The following is a 19,585-nucleotide window of genomic DNA, read 5'->3' on the forward strand; positions in this document are numbered from 1 at the left end:
GTTTGGTTGAATTGTAGGTATCTGATATTTCATTTCTACCTTTAATCTTACCCTACTTCTCCTATCACTCATTTACATTCATGCCAATCAGACCAATCAACTAGTCACTTTCTTTCACTTAATAACCATTCACAACTACATGCAGATGTATCTTTAAGTATAGATAACTGTGTACATTCATGTCTACAAACATACATTTAGGGTACTTAGTAGGCTGTTTGTGTAACAACCAAAAACAGTGAAGTAGATTAATCTTTGGGAAACTGGAGGATAAATTTTCTCTTCATATACAACTTAAATTAAACCCAGACATAATAAATACCATCAATTAACTACCTGATTCTACTGGTTGCTGAGTCAAAAGGTACTTCCTGAATGTTTCTGAAAAGAACGTTCCAAAGGGTACCATTCCTTAACGTACTGACTTTGGCCTCATGAAGGGGGACACATCCCATGGCTGCCAGGATGTTTCTCTGATGTAAGCTCTCTATCATTCCATGCCAGAACACAGGCTAGCACTGTGCCTGGCTTGCTCAGCTCTCAGATCCACATTTCTGCTTCTTCCTCTCTAATGGATGGAATACAACCTCAAACGCTGCCTAACTTCGCTTTCTTCATCTTTGCCACGGCGGCAATCAGTGCAAAATTCACTTTTGATCTGGCTTTGCAATCTACCTTTCTTTCTTATAAAAATCCCAATTCCCCTCTTTTCCATAAATAGTAAGCAGCTTGGTTATTATCTCTGAAAAATATTTTAGTTTATCATAAACAATACACACTATGGAACATACCCCTTTACTGTTGCTTTTAGCAGGTTATTAACAGTTTTGTAATCTTCGTTTAGTTGGTTCTTCAGACGCAACACACGACAACGTTCTACTACACATTCCTTACACAGGGCTTTCACTAGAGGCGAGAGAGAACGAAAGAAAATAGTTTGTTCACACCTGAATTTCCTGTTAGAAAAATGTTTGCAGTACTTCAAAAAACACAGATGAACTTTAAACCAGAGACACCAATCTTGACAACACAGAAATTGGTATATATCCTAAATTATTTTGTTGATACAACTATCAAGAGAGCAATATTATTATCTGCATAAAAAAAGAATAAGACAGATGAAATGTTATAACATGCTTAAAACTACACCACGGAGTACAATCTATTACAAGGTTTGGACACAAATTTTATAAGACCATAACCAAATAACGGAGGCTCTGACAGGGGGTCGGGGAGATCAGTGTGTCTGACAACTATCCCAGTAACACTATTTGAGGGCTTCTTGCGGGTATTAAATATTAGAACACTTCAAAGGAGAGAACACTAAGGGAAAAGAAAAATCAAGGGACTGATTTCAAACACACAGGGGTTCTAAGAATTGTATGTAACTTGATTCCTCGGAAGATCTTCCCAGTGTAGTTTACTTTATTCGGAATCAAAAACATATTTAGAAATCAAAACTTCAATTGTGTACAAGAAAAGGCCTGAATCATGTAGCTAAATGCCAGTCTTTATGCACGAAGTTGTATATAATCAAAAAAGAGCATTTAATTTGGGGCGGGGGGGGTGGTCATACAGTTTTGTTTAACTCATCTATAGGCTGGAGTGGGACTGTGTTGACAGTTGCTTATCAAAATGAAAAATGTTTCAAGAACAGGCAGCCAGATCAAATAGACTATGTACACTACATGGTATACACAGAATCAAGCAGCTTCTGTTCATAAGCTAAGTAACAATCTGTAATCTCATACCATTAGCAGTCGCCATGGCATGGAGACACAAGATTCATCATCAACCAGACCACGATTCAAGTCTCCATCCTTACTTTAAGTCAGAGAAATTTAAAATTCTTTCTTTGAAGAATAATTGTATACAGTAACAAAATACTACCAAGTGCTTTTTCAAGCACTGTCTGCTTTTCTGAGAGAGGAGAAAACCTTAATGAGTAGTATCAGTTTCTTTTCTAGTTTGGTCATCTTTTGTATAATGTTGCTTAACTGCTCATCTATTTAACTGCAAAGCTTAAGGAACATTTGGTCTAGGACAGTTTGGGTCAAATCATCATGAACCACTACTCATTAAAGACCATATGATGAGGACTTAACGCATTACTCTTTTTTAACCAGGGAAGAAGACATCCTCGAGTTACCAGTTAGTCTTGGACCGCCTCCATATCTACTGTAGAAAATGTCAGCTGCATATTCAGATATTCTCTTCATAATTGATATTTTATCTGGATGAAGCTTGTCATGGGAACATAGGCAAGCATGATTATCGATAGGCTTGGTAGGTGTCGATTCATCCAACCACTTCTGCAACCACTCAAGAGAGACAAACTCATAGGGCTCTGAGGAAGAAAGCAATGGAAAAAGCCTATGTATTTTTACAGCTTTCTGACTAAGTGATACACTCATTTTCCTCAAAAGATGATGTAAACTCTGAGCAATGTTAGCAGATTCAGGAGAATGATTGTGCTGGAACATGTGTGATGACTATAACACAAAGCTCCACTTAACTACTACTCTTCTGAGTTCAAGGAGCTGTACATGATAAAGACAAGTCTGCACAGTGCCCTATGAGATTGGCTGGTATTATTAACCACATTCTACAAAAGAGGCATTCACAGAGAGAAGTGTCTTGCTTGATAGCACAGCAGAGCTTTGATCAGGATACCCATGTTTGCTAACTATAACCATGCTCCACATTGGCTCACAGATCATACAACCTCATCCACTACTATACTTATTTCATAAATATTATTTTCATAAGTATGTGATATACATCTGAAAATGAGAACTCAGTCTGGCTTCTCATTTTAAGCTAGAAATTAACCTCATCAACTATAATCACACTTCGTAAGCCCATTCAACCACTAAACTTTTCTTCATCTAAGATGATACTGACGTTGATTAAGAAAAGGTATTTAATTCCCTCACCCAAATCTATATCATGATCTACTCATTATTATTTATTTTAAAAAAAAAAAAGTAAGCTATTTTAAACAAGTTCCAGGAGAACTGAATTATCAATTTTGAAGTTGTAAAAATTAAAAGACAAAACCGAACAGCTTAAAACGAATTTTAATTTGGGGAAAGGGAATCCCAGAGTTCCCTAAAAGCCAAACTTAAAGATAAAGGGACAGCTTTGATTACTTACAAAGATCTCCAGTGAGTCCCAGCATAAAACATAGAAGAAAACATACAGAGGTTGAATTTATATGTTTATAGTATGTACTACTTCTGATGAGATCTGAGGGACAGACACTTCAACACAAAGCCCATTTTGACCAATTTCCTAAGATGTACAGGTCTAGAAAACTCCCGTTTTAGTGTAAAACATTTCAATTTTTACAAATAGAAATTTGGAACTTTGGACCCTTTATTTGCACTAAAACTGTACATCAGCAGGGAGCCTTCTGACTAGTCAGCTCTAACATGGCTATAGAGGAAGAGCATAGGACTACAAGTTGAGACCAAGGTCTCATCCACGTTCTGCCACCAAGAAACTGAACTTGAGCAAGTCACTTAAACTCTCTATGCTTCAGGTCTTTTATTTGTAAAATGAAGGTAATAATACCTGCCTTCTACCTACCTCACAGGGATGTTGCTGAGTGTAAAAGATAAGATATATGAAGCATTTTGAGCTTTTTGGAAGAAAAGAGATATAGAAAAGTTAATTATACATTCACACAATATATAAAAGGGGAGACCTTAAGATGTAGTATAGATAACATGACTGTGGCATCTTACAATATATAATGGCATGGTAAATTACATTCAAAACACCTCCCAATTCTTTTTGTCATTTATCCAGTTTAATCTGCCAAGGATAGAGTACGCTGTGTATCTTAAGAACACAAAGCATCTCTAATTCTCTCCCAAGTACAGTCACACAGATAAAATTTTTAGTAATTAGAAGGCTATCAAAGGAGGGAAAACAGAACTGTGGTATAGAGCAACATCCAAGAATAATTCACTAGGTGTTCTAGTTTCCCTGGCAGCTGGGGAGGGTAAATAGAAGACAACAACTGCTATTGCTAACTGAAAGAATAACCTATAAGAATTATGACGCTTACAAGGAAAGGAATCTAGGAAAACTAAGTGTACAAAGCACTCCAGGCTAGGGGGTGTCTGCTGGAATTCAGGGTGACATATATATATATTTTTAATATAACCCTGAGCTATACAATAATGTGACTCAGAGGCAGTTAATTCAAGATAAAAATGTTTAGTCCTGTACTAGAGTTGCACAGAAAACATCCAAGTAGAGCTTACTGTTCTGGTTTTGAATATTCCAATACGAATTCAACGTAAGATATGAAGATTAGAAAAATCATGTATCATTCTACAGTAAGAAGAAGGAGGAGAACAGAGACTGAGCCCATAATTCTGACTTAATAGCGTACTTATTAACTCTACCAGTTTTCCAGACTTCATTTTAGGGTGTTGAGGATCTATGGAAGGAAGAGTGACTAGTCTTTCCAATTTCAACCTCTATCACTAGGAAGAGCTGCATCAATCTCTGTCAAGAATTTCCCTGAGAGTAGGGGTCTAGCACACGTATTGTAGTTACGGCAGATTCTCCTTGTGGCAGGTTTTACACTACAGCATTCAAACAGCTGTTTCTGCTTTCGAGAAAGACTCCTTACAAGCTCACAAAGACATTCCCTATCATTGGTGACTGAGTAAACTACCTGAACACTGCCTTCAGCATTTGATAAACAGGGACAGAAGCTGTTTAAGTATTTACCAAAGGGAAATGTACATTCTGGCTCAAAGTTATTTGTAGTTTTAAAAAATGCCTGGGAGCTGGTTGAATGGACACTGGAAATACAAGGTGGAAAGGAGGAATGTGCTGTCACATCACAGAGAGCAAATAGGGTCACCTAACAATGTGTATACAAGTTTTTGTATAAGAAACTCACGTGAATTATAAACTTTCACTTAAAGCCCATTTAAAAAAAATAAAGCCCAATTAAAATTAAAAAAAAAAAAGCCTGAATTTTGAATACAAGGAATTTTCTTTTGGGAAGTTATCAAGCCTAGAACAATCCTTGCATTAAAAACATTTGAAATGCTTTGCCTAGGGAAAATTTAAGCGTATTTCCATGTAAATAAAAAGGGCCAAAACAGTTCACGTTCCCAGTAAGGATTAGATTTTAGGATAAATGAGCCTCCTTTAAATATGTTCATAAACCAAGATAAGGTTTAGAAAATGCGTAACAAAAGACTTCAATTGGCAGCACAAAACCATGGTCATTAATTTGGGGATTTTACAACATTTTAGGACAACATCGACTAAGTAAGTTTACCGCAAATGGAAAAAACTGTCAAGCTCATAATTGGTAAAAGTATAGATAACATATGCAGACATATTCTTAAGAACATAAGCACAGGTTTTTATAGACTGAGTGAAAATAGCCAAGAGAAGCAGTGTTAACTCGATATATAACATCTTTGGACCATGTAGTTTTGAAGAGTAGGTCAGAAGAGCATTTCATTTTAGAGCCAGTACATCCCTTTCTCTTGTCCAGTTTATAAGAAACTGTGGGTAAAGGTCAGAAAACAAATTTCTAGGTCTCAACTCCTTTGAACAAAGGTCTAACAATTTAGAGATTTGAATCATGAGTCATTTTCAAATCATTTCCAACAAATTAAGGTCTAATTCTTCTGGACAATCCCAACCTATGGGACAGAGTTAGAATAACAGGAACAACGAAGGGTCAAAATCAAATTAGGATTCAGCTTCGGAAGAACTAAAAGCTCTCATTTCGTATTATTCTTTTGTTTAAAGTTACATCAGTAATGAAAAATTAAGATATCAAAAAGACAAAACCACAGTACAATTATGCTTATTTATTTTTTTTAAGTTAGGCTAAACTGCCTCTCTTCTTTAAGTAGGAGTTGGATTTGGGAAATTCAAATAGACGAAAGGGATTTTTACAAATGGATTATCAGCCCTAAAGAGGTTTCGTTTCCGAGGTACTAAGTTAACCCGAATAAATATATACAGTAAAGAGACAAGCTGGATTATAGGGGATAATTCTTAGGAAGTTAGGAATCAGCAGAAAGCTTTTCTACTCTAGAAAAATATCCGGTATTAAACTTCAAGTCAATCTAACAAAAATAGTACTCATGTTGAAAGAATGCCTGACAGGGCACAAGGAAGGAGAATAGGCAATTTGCTTCCACCGTAATCCAACCTGATTTTTCCTTAGGGCAAGTTAGTATCTCACAAAACATAAATATCTACAAGAGATGTGTATGCAGAGTACTGACCTAAACCATGCAATTTATTAATAACTGCTTCCTACTTTTAAAAGTACATAATAATAAACACTATATGAAATGCAACAAATCAAGTTATTGCTAGTTTACATAGTAATCTCAGAGTGCTTAAGCAGACTTTAGTTGGTTATGAGAAAGGGTAGAAAAAAGTCTGTTCATATACAGTTGTGAACATAAAAAAAACAAGGCACTTAATGGCAACAGCGCTGTCCCAGAATATCTTACAGACCAGCTCCAGCAGGTAACCTTTGGTACAGCTCCTTAACCTCTTCGTGTTTTGCTTTTCCTTTATCCACACTTTGCTTCCGCATCTCAGCCATTTCAATACACCACTCCTCAAATTTGGAATTATCCCGATCCACCAGCTCTTGAAGAAAAGCTATTCAAAACAGAAAAGACAAAAAAGCAACTTTATCCTGGTTCTGAAAGACACAGAACCATGCTGATCTCTAAATTATATGCAACATTGGCCAAGACTTTGGTAGCAACTTCCTGCTGTGGCCTCCTCTTCTGCTAGAGATCTCTATTGACCGGAAGGCAGAAGCAAAACTGAAGCCAGCCACTATAAAAATACTAGTGATTCACCCAACCTGGTTCTACATGACATTAACCACCCAGAAACATCAAATGGTTCAGGCATGCCACTTCAAAACTGATGCCAGAGAGCACAGACAGATTTAGGTGAAAGGACACCTAAAGACTATCTTCAGGCCAGTAGCGACTACCGGTGTTTTTTGTTTTTCCCTTCCCCATCAAGAGTAATTTATAAATAAGTGGCTAAAACTCACAAGTATTCCATAAACTAAACAACATAAAATCAAACTGCTCTTAAAAGAAGTGTCTTGATTACTGCTGGGTTTTTTTTTTTTTTAATTGCTTTTACTTTTCTATGGAGGGGGACAGTGGTAGAATAGTTCTAGTCAAAAGCTACTTTATTTTTAAAAAACTCAACAATTTAAGGCAAATTTGTGATTAATATCTACTTTTACCAATGTTTACTACATGAATCAACTTATTATCGACAAAAGCAATCTGTTCCTCATTGCTGATCATATTCTAAAACACCTGCCTGATATAATCCTGAAACACTGCTTACCTGGTACTTGCACAGTTGTGTTTGGTTTTTCTTGTGTTTGCAGTCTATAAACCAACATGTATGCATTTCGAGAGCAATGAGTTCCTTTGCCACACTTGGGTTTACGTGTCTGGGACTTAGAAGGTTCTGCTGAGGTAGAAAAATCAAAAGATGATTCAACGAGAATGCCTACTGTTTGTTCATTCTTTCCCAGGGGATGGGGAGGAGGGTGCCAAAGAAAACAATTTCTAAAAACACATCCAAGATATTTTAACATGAATATAAAACATTGAAAGGCCATACAAATTTAGCAAGCTCTTAAAAAGATGAAAAGAATTTTTTCATGAGGACAAACCTTGAACAAAGAACTATGAGTTGATTTTAATGTTAGTCTTAAATTACAAAAATAAATTCAGACTTAATATAATTGATCAAAAAATACAATAGCACATTCATAAAAATGGAATTGAATGCTAATGAGCAGAAAGATTAGCCACTAAATCTCTATGAATTCAGTAGGATGTAGAAAAATTATTAAGCATTTCAGATTGCAAGTATACCATGTGACAGTGATCTTCAATTGGATCTGAGTATCCCAGGGTAACCTTCCAAGATGTATAAGGTCATGGACAGTTCAGATGAAGTCAATCACTAACTAGATCCTCAGCTCACTATGTACTTTCTAAACTGATAGATACGAAGCTGAGATTCCATAATGGTTTCCAACTCTCCTTTCACAATCACTTCACTTTCACTTTACAAATGAAAGACAAAACCTCTTACTTCTCTGAAAAACTAAAACGGTACGCTGTCCCACTGTGTGAAAACAAAGCAACAATTTGAAATATTTGCACTAGGGTTGAGAAACCCAATGCAAGTCAGGTTGTTTTGGTTCTTTGTATTAAAAAATAAAATAAAAAAATAACTGACAACTGATCGATTATATAATAAAATTTGTTTTTATAGGTCACTATATATTTGATAGCATATAACTAAGAAGAAAAAATTGACATTGCTACAACTCATTCTTTCTTGTGTACATCTATATGTAAGCAAGTTTCCTCAGTGCTTTAACTACTACAAAATAAAACACAGGAACAGAACTGATACTTAACCTAGCACCAAGTAGTTCACCAACATGAACTGACAAAAAAGTCTCATCCATCTCATTAAGACAAATTTACAGTAAAAATTTTACTTTGTGCTTAATAAAATTTACCACATTTGTTTGGGTTTGATCAATTGTGTAGGGGTATTTATAATTTTTTAAATCATTCAATTCAGACCTTTTTTTCACAGTTCAGAGCTTTATGTTCCAAAACCACTTGGTATATAGTCCATTAGAATAAAATTCTGTAGGGTGAGTACAATGAAAATACTAGTACAGAAGAGACAAGAAGTAGGAAAATATCCTACTGCGAAAGAAGAGCTGCTTGTGTACCTCTGAAAAGGGTGATGGTGTGTATCGAACACCTGTAGTACTTAATTTTATTTGGATACTTTTAAAAGAGTGATGCTGCAGGTTAAGTTTCAATATTTCTACTATGTCAGAAATTTCATTATTTGCAGCTACTTAAATTTATGATAAAAATGTTGGATGTCAATTTAAAAATGTGCAAGTGGATACAAAATTGTCCAATATTCTTATAGTGAATACATGCATAAAAAAGTTTGAAGGCCCCTGTCACAGAGAATTAAATTATCAGGAACATTTATACAGAAGAGGGGGTCAGCCATTTCAAACTGGTAAGTATTAAGACTTAAGATCTTCATTACCCTGTATAAAGATGGAGCATAAATGTGATTCACAGTTCACAATAGAATACAGTAATGGAAGACTAATGCAATTGAACAAACAAATCTTTTCTATTTTTTGGTAAACAGAAAACAACAGATGAAAGCTGCAACGTAAGTTGTATGCAACTATGAGATATTAAAGGAATGGAATACTGATAGGTATGTAACCTCTTTCTCCTCAGCTGTTTTAAAATTTAAGACTACCCAAATAATAGGACAGCCTTAACAATGTTTTTAATCCTAAAATTTTGAATAAAATTACTATAGATCAAATAAGCCACAATAAAGAACAATCAAATAAAGCCAAAATATAACTATTTACAATTTAAAGCTCTATCTCAATTTGGCTCCTAGTTAAGAATGCCCCAATAATCCAAAAATACAAGCAAATGTTAAGAACTTGAATATTAGTGATAGCAAGATTACTGGAAGTATATAAACATGTAAATATGATTTTAAAGTAGGAAATATTTCTCTTAACTATGAGAATGGTTACCACACGAATATCCACAGAGATTACCCATATACCTTAGAAAAGTGAATCTGATCCATTAAGAACCGTGGTAGGAGACATACACCTACTCCCATTCCTCTTCTTCTATTTAGACTCATAGTCCCAACCTCACCCCAAAATGACATATATGGTAAGAGTGGTGAAAAGCTCAGCCAAGACGGCTCTTAACTGAAAGGTTTATCCATTCCTTTGAGGAATAAAACGATATTTAGGCCCAAGATAACAGAGGTGATGAGAACTACATAGCAAGATACTATTTCTAGAATTATCTTCTATGGCAGATCCCATCGTTACAAAACAGCAAACAGCTCTCCACAGAGGCACTGCTCCTGACTCCAGGGATGGAATGAATATTCAACAGGGAGGAACAGGTATTAATCTCAAAGCAAGTTTCAATGCTATTGTTATTGCCCAAAAATAAATTTCTTGACCCAGGGAAAAGACTATGAATCCTACTATGCTAAGTCTATTATTCACTTCATCATTTTTAGCTTAATTACCTCCCTTTACCCCAATTAACTTGGTAACTGAAAACTAAACCGTCTCAAGCAAAATCCTTTTTTTTTTTTAATTTTTATTGTGCTTTTTAAGTGAAAGTTTACAAATCAAGTCAGTCTTTGATACAAAAATTTATATACACCTTGCTATATACTCCTAAGTTGTTCTCCCCGTAATGAGACAGCACATTCCTTCCCTACACTCTCTATTTTCGTGTCCATTTGGTGAGCTGGCCCCCTCTGCCCTCTCATCTCCCCTCCAGGCAGGAGATGCCAACAGAGTCTCATGTGTCCACTTGATCCAAGAAGCTCACTCTTCACCAGTATCATTTTCTATCCCATAGTCCAGTCCAATCCCCGTCTGAAGAGTTGGCTTTGGGAATGGTTCTTGTCTTGGGCTAACAGAAGGTCTGGGGACCGTGACCTCCGGGGTCCTTCTAGTCTCAGTCAGACCATTAAGTCTGATCTTTTTATGAGAATTTGGGGTCTGCAATACTCTCCTGCTCCCTCAGGGGCTCTCTGCTGTGTTCCCTGTCAGGGTAGTCATCGGTTGTAGCCGGGCACCATTAATTCTTCTGGTCTCAGGCTGATATAGTCTCTGGTTTATGTGGCCCTTTCTGTCTCTTGGGCTCATAATTACCTTGTCTTTGGTGTTCTTCATTTTCCTTTGCTCCAGGTGGGCTGAGACCAATTGATGCATCTTAGATAGCCGCTTGCTAGTGCTTAAGACCCCAGATGCCACTCTCCAAAGCGAGATGCAGAATGCTTTCTTATTAGATTTTATTATGCCAATTGACTCAGATGTCCCCTGAAATCATGGTCCCCAAACCCCTGCCCCTACTTCGAGCAAAATCTTTTTATTTATTTATTTTTAACCAGGCATCATTAACAAGAAACCCTCAGAGATGTTATGCGTGCTTGAGAAACGCAAATGTCCTTGAGAGTCCGTAACAATCTCGGACCATAATGATTTATCACAAATATTTCTGGTTTAAAAAAAAAAAGTTATATTTTAAAAAGGCACTCACAACTTAAAGGTTTTACCTAGATCTTCCTCAATCCCTAGCTGCAATTTCTTTCCCTCCATCTTTTCTATGTCTTCGTCATTAAACTTATACCATTCGCCGGACTGTGGATCTTTCACGTGGGCGATGTAGTGGCCAGAGTAAGCACTCACTCCTCTGTGTATGAGGACCGCACTGAGTTCGTACACATAGCCCCCACCTAGAAAAGGGGAATGGAAGAAAGTGAAAGAAACTTCAGGTAAAAGAATTTCTTCTTATCTGCTGAGCCTGAACTGTAATGATTAGTACTGTTCATGCATCTGGCAGAATTCAAAATATATCACCTAACATTAAAAAATAAAAAAATTAGTCCTTAAAAAATAACGTAGCAAACAATACCTTAACCAACTCAATGTATTAGTTCTCCATGCCCTCTCCAAAACAGACTGAAATGTGTCTAGGGCATTCTGACTGCTCAGGGCTGCTTAGGGGCTACTGTCCAGTGTATTGTCACCTTTCACATAAACCAGCTGAGCCATATACTTGTTAAGAATCAGCTGTAAATATCCTCCAACTTGTTATTAAAATTTAAAACTTATATAAATCAATGATATGGGTTTAAGACTAAAAAAGCTATTGTTTCTATAAAGAGTATAAATATTTTAGAAAAAGGTGGAGGCAACTCATTAAAAAAGCTGCATTCAAAATAGGCGTGGACAAGACAATTGAAAAAGACAGAAGACATTAAAAATCTAGAATTATTCTGCAATCAGACTTCTTCATAAGTATCTTAAGTTCCTATTCCACTTTAAATAAACAAAACCTGCAAATCACATCCTGTGTATTATGTGTGCAATTTATCCAAGAAAGGCTCTACCTATACACCAAAATCTTGAAAAATGGGTGAGCATCTAGGTTTTAAGACGAAATAACATCATTACCAAGTTTAAAAAAAAAATCTTCAAGATTCTAGACGTCAATCAATTAGAGGGGAAACGTGTTGGAAAAGCTCACTTCTACTACAGGTTTTATTATTAAAAGTTACAAAACACTGCAATAAAATATTAATAATATCAACACAGACATAATCACTATCAGTATTAAAACTTGCAGATTTTCTGAACAAACATCATTAACATTTTTCAATGTTAAGTTATTCTTCTAAAAATTATTTTTAATGACTACATTACCAGTACTACAATATGTTGGAGCACTCCCACATTCTTGGGCATTTTAACCTTCAGCATTTTTTTGGCCATTATACACAACTACTATCTTTGATGTAAAAATCTTTGCACACATCTTTCACTATTTCTTCACCATAATTTCCTTAAAATTCTAAAGGCAAAGTCACAGCGTATAGGAAATCACTCATTCAACAAGTAATAAACATGCTGAGCAGTGTCCTAGGTTCAGGGGACACAGCAGTTGACTCAAAGAACATATTCCTCGCACTCTTGTAGCTTACACTCTAGTAAGGGAGGCAGTAATGCAGACTAGTATCTGGACCAAAACCCTCCTAACACACTTCAGCTGAAAATAATTACAAATATCGGGTAAGATAAAAATATTTTTAACTTTTAAAATACACTGACTAGCTGACAAGAAAATAAGAATTCTCGGAAGTCAAATGCTACACGAAAGCAGGAAGCTAGGCAGTTAAGAGAATTAGGCAAACCCTATCAACTTGAACTTTTGTTTTTTCACACATCAAGAGACCAGAGATAGAACCTTAGGCTCATAAAAGATGGGGAATCCCCATTACAAAACTAGGGCTCTTCAGTACTAACAGATAACTAGAAATGAACCTACCCTCCAGAGTAAAGAGTAAGGAAAAATTACTTCCCTTAAAATTACTTTGACACTGGGTGGTAAGAAAAAAAATAAATCTCCCTTGCAAGTTTATAAGCAATTAGCCTTTGGGAAGATTTCTACCATGAGTTCACACTACCTACAAAGTCAGAAGAATCCTAAGCCAAGAGTTTAGTTTGGTGTTTTAATGCAGTCGTGAGATAAGTGAGAGTTCCAAGAAATATGAGTTCAGTCCAAAATAAAAATACATATATTATGACAAAACACAAAAACACACAAGTCACTATAACTGAGAAACAGCAAGCAGACACAACAACCAAAATCAGCCCAGTAAGAGTCACGTCAGTACCAGAAATAGCAAATAAATAAGTACGTTTAAAGAAAAATGATTGGATTAGACCAGACTTAAGGAACAAGATATTTAAAAAATGATGAAGCAATTATGATTTTAAAAAAGAACTTCTGGAAATAACATTTACATTAGTTAAAAATTAAAACTCCACAGAAAGGGCTCCAGTCTGAGGTTAGAGGTCTGAAGAACAACGTACATTTTAATGGAACCCAAGTCTTGGACATATGTCAAAAAGCATGTTGAAATTAGCATACAATCATTTCAGTCTGTTTACTGTCCCTAAATAAAGCTTTTTTGTTTTCGTTAACCTCGAATAAAAGAGAAATTATAGTTTCAAAAGCAGATTCCAAAAAGCCTGTTGCCATAAAGTTGATTCTATTAGCGACCCTATAGGACAGAATGGGAAACCCTGGTAGCATAGTGGTTAAGAGCTCCGCCTGCTAGTCAGCTAACCAAAAGATGGGTAGCGTGAATCCAGCAGCTGCTCCTCAGAAACTCTATGGGGCAGTTCTACTCCCTCCTATAGGGTCACTATGAGTTGGAATCGACTCGACGGCAAGGGGTTTGGTTTTTCTTGTTTTTGTAAGACAGAACAGAACTGCCCCATAGGGTTTCCAAGGCTGTAATCCTTACTGAAGCAGAATGCCACATACTTCTCTCTTGGAGAGGTAGTCTGAGCACCTTACGAGTTCAAATCACTGGTGGGTTCAAACTGTCAATCTTTCGCTTAGCAGCTGAGCACTTTAACCACTGTACCACGAGGGCTCCTTAAAAGTAGATTAGGTTAAACTAGAAGCCCTGGTGGTGCAGTGAATAAGCGCTGGGCTGCTAACCAAAAACGTCAGTAGTTTGAATCTACCAGCCACTCCTTATAAACCATATGGGGCAGTTCTACTCTGTCCTATTGGGTTACTATGAACTGGAATCAACTCTGCAGCTAAACTAAACAGAGAAATCAATAAAGTAGAAGGTAGATCTGAAGAAATTAAGCAGAATGCAGGACAAAGCACAAAGAGGAGACATGGGGCATAGAGTGAGAATGTCTAACATACATCTAATTGGAGCACCAGAAGGAGTTCCACCCTAATGGAACCCTCACAAAAACTTTTCATCCATGTGGAATAAGCAGCATGCAGTCAAAGATAACCAGGTACAGAGAGAAACAAGGCAACATTAAAAAGTGCCAGCTCAGACAGCAGAAAAGCTACATAGGTTTCCAACAGTCAGTCATGGGTCATAAAACAACTAGACTTTCTAAGTTTAAGGAACCAAGAAAAATAAAAATATTAACACTATACAAAGTAAAGCATCAAATTTAAGTCAAAGGATATCTGAATAATTACATTAACTGTAAATGAACTAAATGATCCAGTAAAAAGATCAAGACAGTCAGACTAGATTTTTATGAGTTTAAAATTTTCCACAATTAAAAGTTTGAGCAAAGGACAAACATGCCTATGACAGTGTTTTTCTCCAGCTGTCTTCAACAGCTCTGATGAAGGAGTACAGGGGGCAGCGAATAAGATTTAATTTACCCAAAGGTAAAAGAGTAAACTAAACTGTTTAGAGATGCATGCTTATATACTAAAAAGCTAAAGGTAAGGAAGTAATTTTCATAGAAGTCAGGTTAGCGATTATATTTGGGAGAAAGGATAAGGTTCTAACAGGGAGGGACACAAAGTAGGCTTCTGGGGTATTAGAAATGTTTTCTTTAACCTGCATGGTGCTTATAAAGATTTACACTGTGTAATAATTTGCTAAAATGTACATTTTTGTATTCTGAACTTCTGTGAATGTCTATTTTGCACGTAAAAAAGGAAGAAAACATAGAGATTAACCCTGTGTAATTACAATAAAACTTAATTTGTTTTTAGCAGTCTACCTATATGAGGCAGCACATTTTTTAAAGCAAACACTACGATATCCCATAAAAAACAGGCCTGTAGTAGTTTTTCTATCGAATTCATTTTACCAGTGCTAGCTAACAATTCTAATAACACAATTTTTATTCCTGTATTTCTTCTACTTTGAAGGGTGACGACATCTAGTAAAGTGAACATACTAAATTAAAAATTCCTACAAGTTTTTCAATCTAACAAGTTGACTGGATAAATATCTTCCTTGTTTTCTGTACAGCACAAAAGAGCAAATACTTAATAAATTTAATATTTAAAATCAGACAGAGGCATCAAGGAAAGCATTAATTTCACATTCCCTAAGTTTCTGGGCCCTGAGAAGCCACTAAACTATCAGATTTTCCTAGTATTCAAATAATCATCTAAAGAGACAGGAAGTAAATTAAAATATAAAGCAGACTACTAAAAAAAAAAAAATCAAACCCGCTGCCATCAAGTCAATTCCAACTCATAGCGACCCTACAGGACAGAGTAGAACTACCCCATAGAGTTTCCAAGGAGCACCTGATAGATTCAAACTGCTGACCTTTTGGTTAGCAGCTGTAGCACTTAACCACTATACCACCAGGGTTTCCAGTTAAGTTTATTAATACAACCAAATGTAACAATGACAAAATAAAACAAAGTTTACAGCAGTTTCCTTCTTCCACAGAGGTGTAAATTTTAAACCATACCACATACAGCATCATATATTTTATAGCTTTAGTATTTACTGAACACAACCTCTGGACACTCGGCTTGTTTTCTTTTGTAAGCTGTCACCGTTGTTGTTAGGAGACTCGTAGTAATCCTACGTACAACAGAACAAAACACGGCCCAATGCTGAGCCATGCTCACAATCGTTGCTAAACTTAAGCCCATTTTTTCAGCCACATTTATCAATCAATCTCCTTGAGGGTCCACCTCTTTTTTGTTGGCCCTCTACCAAGCAAGATGTCCTTCTCCAGGTACTGGTCCCTCCTGATAAGATGTCCAAAGTACATAAGACAAACCCTACTATCTTGGCTTCTAAGGAGCATTCTGACAGTATTTCTTCCAAGACAGATTTGTTTATTCTTCAAGAAGTCCATGGTGTATTAAATATTCTTTGCCCACCCAATAATTCAAAGGCATCAATTCTACTTCACCCATCCTTATTCACTGTCCAGCTTTTGCATGCATTACGAGGCAACTGAAAATACCATGGCTTGGGTCAGGTGCAACTTAGTCCTCAAAGTGTGGTATCTTTGCTTTTTAATACCTTAAAGAGGTCTTTTGCAGCAGATTTGCCCAGTGCAATAACGTTGTTGTGATTTCTTGACTGCCACTTCCATGTGTGTTGATTGTGGATCCAAATTAAATAAAACCCTTGACAACTTCAATCTTTTCTCCATTTATCATGATGTTGCTTACTGGACTAGTTTTGAGGATTTTTGTTTTCATTATGTTGAGGTGTAATCCACACTGAAGGCTGTGGTTTTGATCTTCATCGGTAAGTGCTTCAAGTTCTCTTCACTTTCAGTAAGCAAGGTTGTGTCATCTGCATACTGCAGGTTGTTAATGAGTCTTCCATCAATCCTGATGGTCACAGTCTTCTTTATATAGTCCAGCCTCTCAGATTATTTGCCCAGTGTATGGACTGAATCCCCCATGCATCTGTCACTTTGTCGTATTGTGGGCGCTTGTGTGTTGCTGTGATGCTGGAAGCTATTACACTGGTATTCAAATACCAACAGGGTCACCCATAGCACACGTTTCAGCTGAGCTTCCAGACTAAGATAGTCTAGAAAGAAGAACCTGGTGGACTACTACCAAACAAACTGGCCAGAGAAAACATTATGAATACCAGTGGAACAATGTCTAATATAGCGCCAGAAGATGAGGTCCAAAGGTTGGAAGGCACTCAAAAGACAACTGGGAAAGACCTGCCTTCTCAAAGCAGAGTTGACCTTAATGATGTGGATGAAGTCAAGCTTTCAATATCTTCATTTGCTGATGTGACACAACTCAAAATGAGAAGAAAAGGCTGCAAACATCCATTAATAATTAGAATGTGGAATGTATTAAGTATGAATCTAGGAAAAGTGGCAGTCATCAAAAATGAAATAGGACACATAAACATCGATATCCTAGATATTAAAAATTGAGCTGAAATGGCCTGGTATTAGCCGTTTTAAATCAGATAATCATACGGTCTACTATGCTGGGAATGACAAACTGAAGAGGAATGGTGTTGCATTCATTGTCAAAAAGAACATTTCAAGATCTATCCTGAAGTACACAATCTCGGTGATAGGATAATATCCATACTTCCACACGGAAGACCAGTAATAATATGACCATTATTCAAATTCACTCACCAACCACTAAGGCCAAAGATAAAGAAACTGAAGATTTTTATCAACTTCTGCAGTCTGAAATTGAACGAACATGCAATCGGGAGGCACTGATAATTACTGATGATTGGAATGCGAAAGTCAGAAACAAAGAAAGGATCAGTAGTTGGAAAATATGGCTTTGCTGATAGAAATAACGCTGGGTATCGCACGACAGAATTTTGCAAGACCAACGACTTCTTCACTGCAAATACCTTTTTCCAACAACATAAATGGTGACTATGCACGTGGGCCTCACCAGATGGAATACACAGGAATCAAATCGACTACATCTGTAGAAACAGATGATGGAAAAGCCCAATATCATCAGTCAGAACAAGGCCGGGGCCAACTACAGAACAGAGCATCAATTGCTCATATGCAAGTTCAAGCTGAAGCTGAAGAAAATTAGAACAAGTCCATAGGAGCCAAAGTACGGCCCTGAGTATATCCCACCTGAATTTAGAGACCATCTCAAGAACAGATTTCACGCACTGAACACTAATGATCGAAGACCAGGTGAGCTGTGGAATGACACCTAGGACATAATATATGAAGAAAACAAAAGGTAATTAAAAAGAAAGGAAAGAGCAAAATGGATGTCAGAAGAGACTCTGAAACTTACTCTTCAATGTCAAGAAGCTAAAGCAAATGGAGTGGTGATGATGAGGTCAAAGGGCCGAACAGAAAATTTCAAAGGCTGGGTTGAGAAGACAAAGTAAAGGACGTGCAAAGACCTGGAATTAGAAAACCAAAAGGGGAGAATATGCTCAGCATTTCTCAAGCTGAAAGAACTAAAGAAAAAAATTCAAGCCTCAAGTTGCAATACTGAAGGATTCTATGGGCAAAATACTGGACAATGCAGGGAGCATCAAAAGAAGATAAGGAGAATTCAAATCACTGTACTAAAAAGAATTGGTCGATGTTCAATCATTTCAGGAGGTAGCATATGATTAAGAACTGATGGTACTGGAGGAAGAAGATGAATATGCAGTGAAGTCACTGGTGAAAAACAAGTCTCCAGGAACTGAATGAATGCCAACTGAGATGTTTCAACAAATGGATACAGTGCTAGAAGTCCTCATTCATCTATGCCAAGAAATCTGGAGGACAGCTACCTGGCCAACTGACTGGAAGAGATTCATGTTTATGCCTATTCCAAAGAAAGGAGATTCAACCAAAAACAGAAATTATGAACAGTATCGTTAATATCACATGCAAGTAAAATTTTCCTGAAGATCATTCAAAAACAGTTGCTGCAGTACATCAACAGGGAACTGTCAGAAATTCAACCTGGATTCAGAAGAGGACATGCAACAAGGGAGGGACATCACTGTTGGCATCAGATGGCTCTTGGCTGAAAGCAGAGAATACCATAAAGATGTTTACCTGTGTTTTCCTAACTATGCAAAGGCATTCGACTGTGTGGATTATAATAAATTATGGGTAACATTGGGAAGAATGGGAATTCCAGATGAGAACCTGTACATAGATCAAGAGGCAGTCGTTTGAACAGAACGGGGGATACCGCAAGGTTTAAAGTCAGGAAAGGTGTGTGTCAGGGTTGTATCCTTTCACCTAATTATTCATTCTGTATACTGAGCGAAAAATCTGAGAAGCCGGACTACACGAGGAACGGGGCATCAGGATTGGAGGAGAACTCATTAACAACCTACGTTATGCAGCTGACAAAAACCTTGCTTGCTGAACGTGAAGAGTACTTGAAGCACTTACTGATGAAGATCAAAAACCACAGCCTTCAGTATGGATTAAGCCTCAACATAAAGAAAACAAAAATCCTCACAACTAGACCGATAAGAGACATCATGATAAACGGAGAAAAGACTGAAGTTGTCAAGGGTTTCATTTTACTTGGATGCACAATCAACACTCATGGAAGCAACAGTCAAGAAATCATGACGATGTATTGCACTGGGCAAATCTGCAAAATACCTCTTTAAAGTGTTAAAAAGCAAA

At 36.7% G+C, this 19,585-nt stretch overlaps 1 protein-coding gene across 3 annotated transcripts in view; it reads right to left on the reverse strand.

The window, feature by feature from the left end:
- The window catches only part of USP48 (ubiquitin specific peptidase 48), a 111,165-nt gene that overhangs the window by 47,023 nt on the left and 44,557 nt on the right, over positions 1-19,585 (reverse strand). For 2 of the 3 annotated variants that reach the window (XM_049878189.1, XM_049878191.1), the window contains exons 9-13: positions 11,215-11,394; positions 7,384-7,512; positions 6,517-6,666; positions 2,150-2,347; positions 792-906 (exon numbers count right to left, since the gene is read on the reverse strand). In XM_049878189.1, coding sequence (XP_049734146.1) covers positions 792-906; positions 2,150-2,347; positions 6,517-6,666; positions 7,384-7,512; positions 11,215-11,394 — 772 coding nt within the window. The remainder of the gene's footprint in view (positions 1-791; positions 907-2,149; positions 2,348-6,516; positions 6,667-7,383; positions 7,513-11,214; positions 11,395-19,585) is intronic. The other variant, XM_049878190.1, reaches the window with a different exon arrangement.

Source organism: Elephas maximus, chromosome 3 (genome assembly GCF_024166365.1).
Source record: "Elephas maximus indicus isolate mEleMax1 chromosome 3, mEleMax1 primary haplotype, whole genome shotgun sequence".
In the NCBI taxonomy this organism is placed as follows: domain Eukaryota; kingdom Metazoa; phylum Chordata; class Mammalia; order Proboscidea; family Elephantidae; genus Elephas; species Elephas maximus.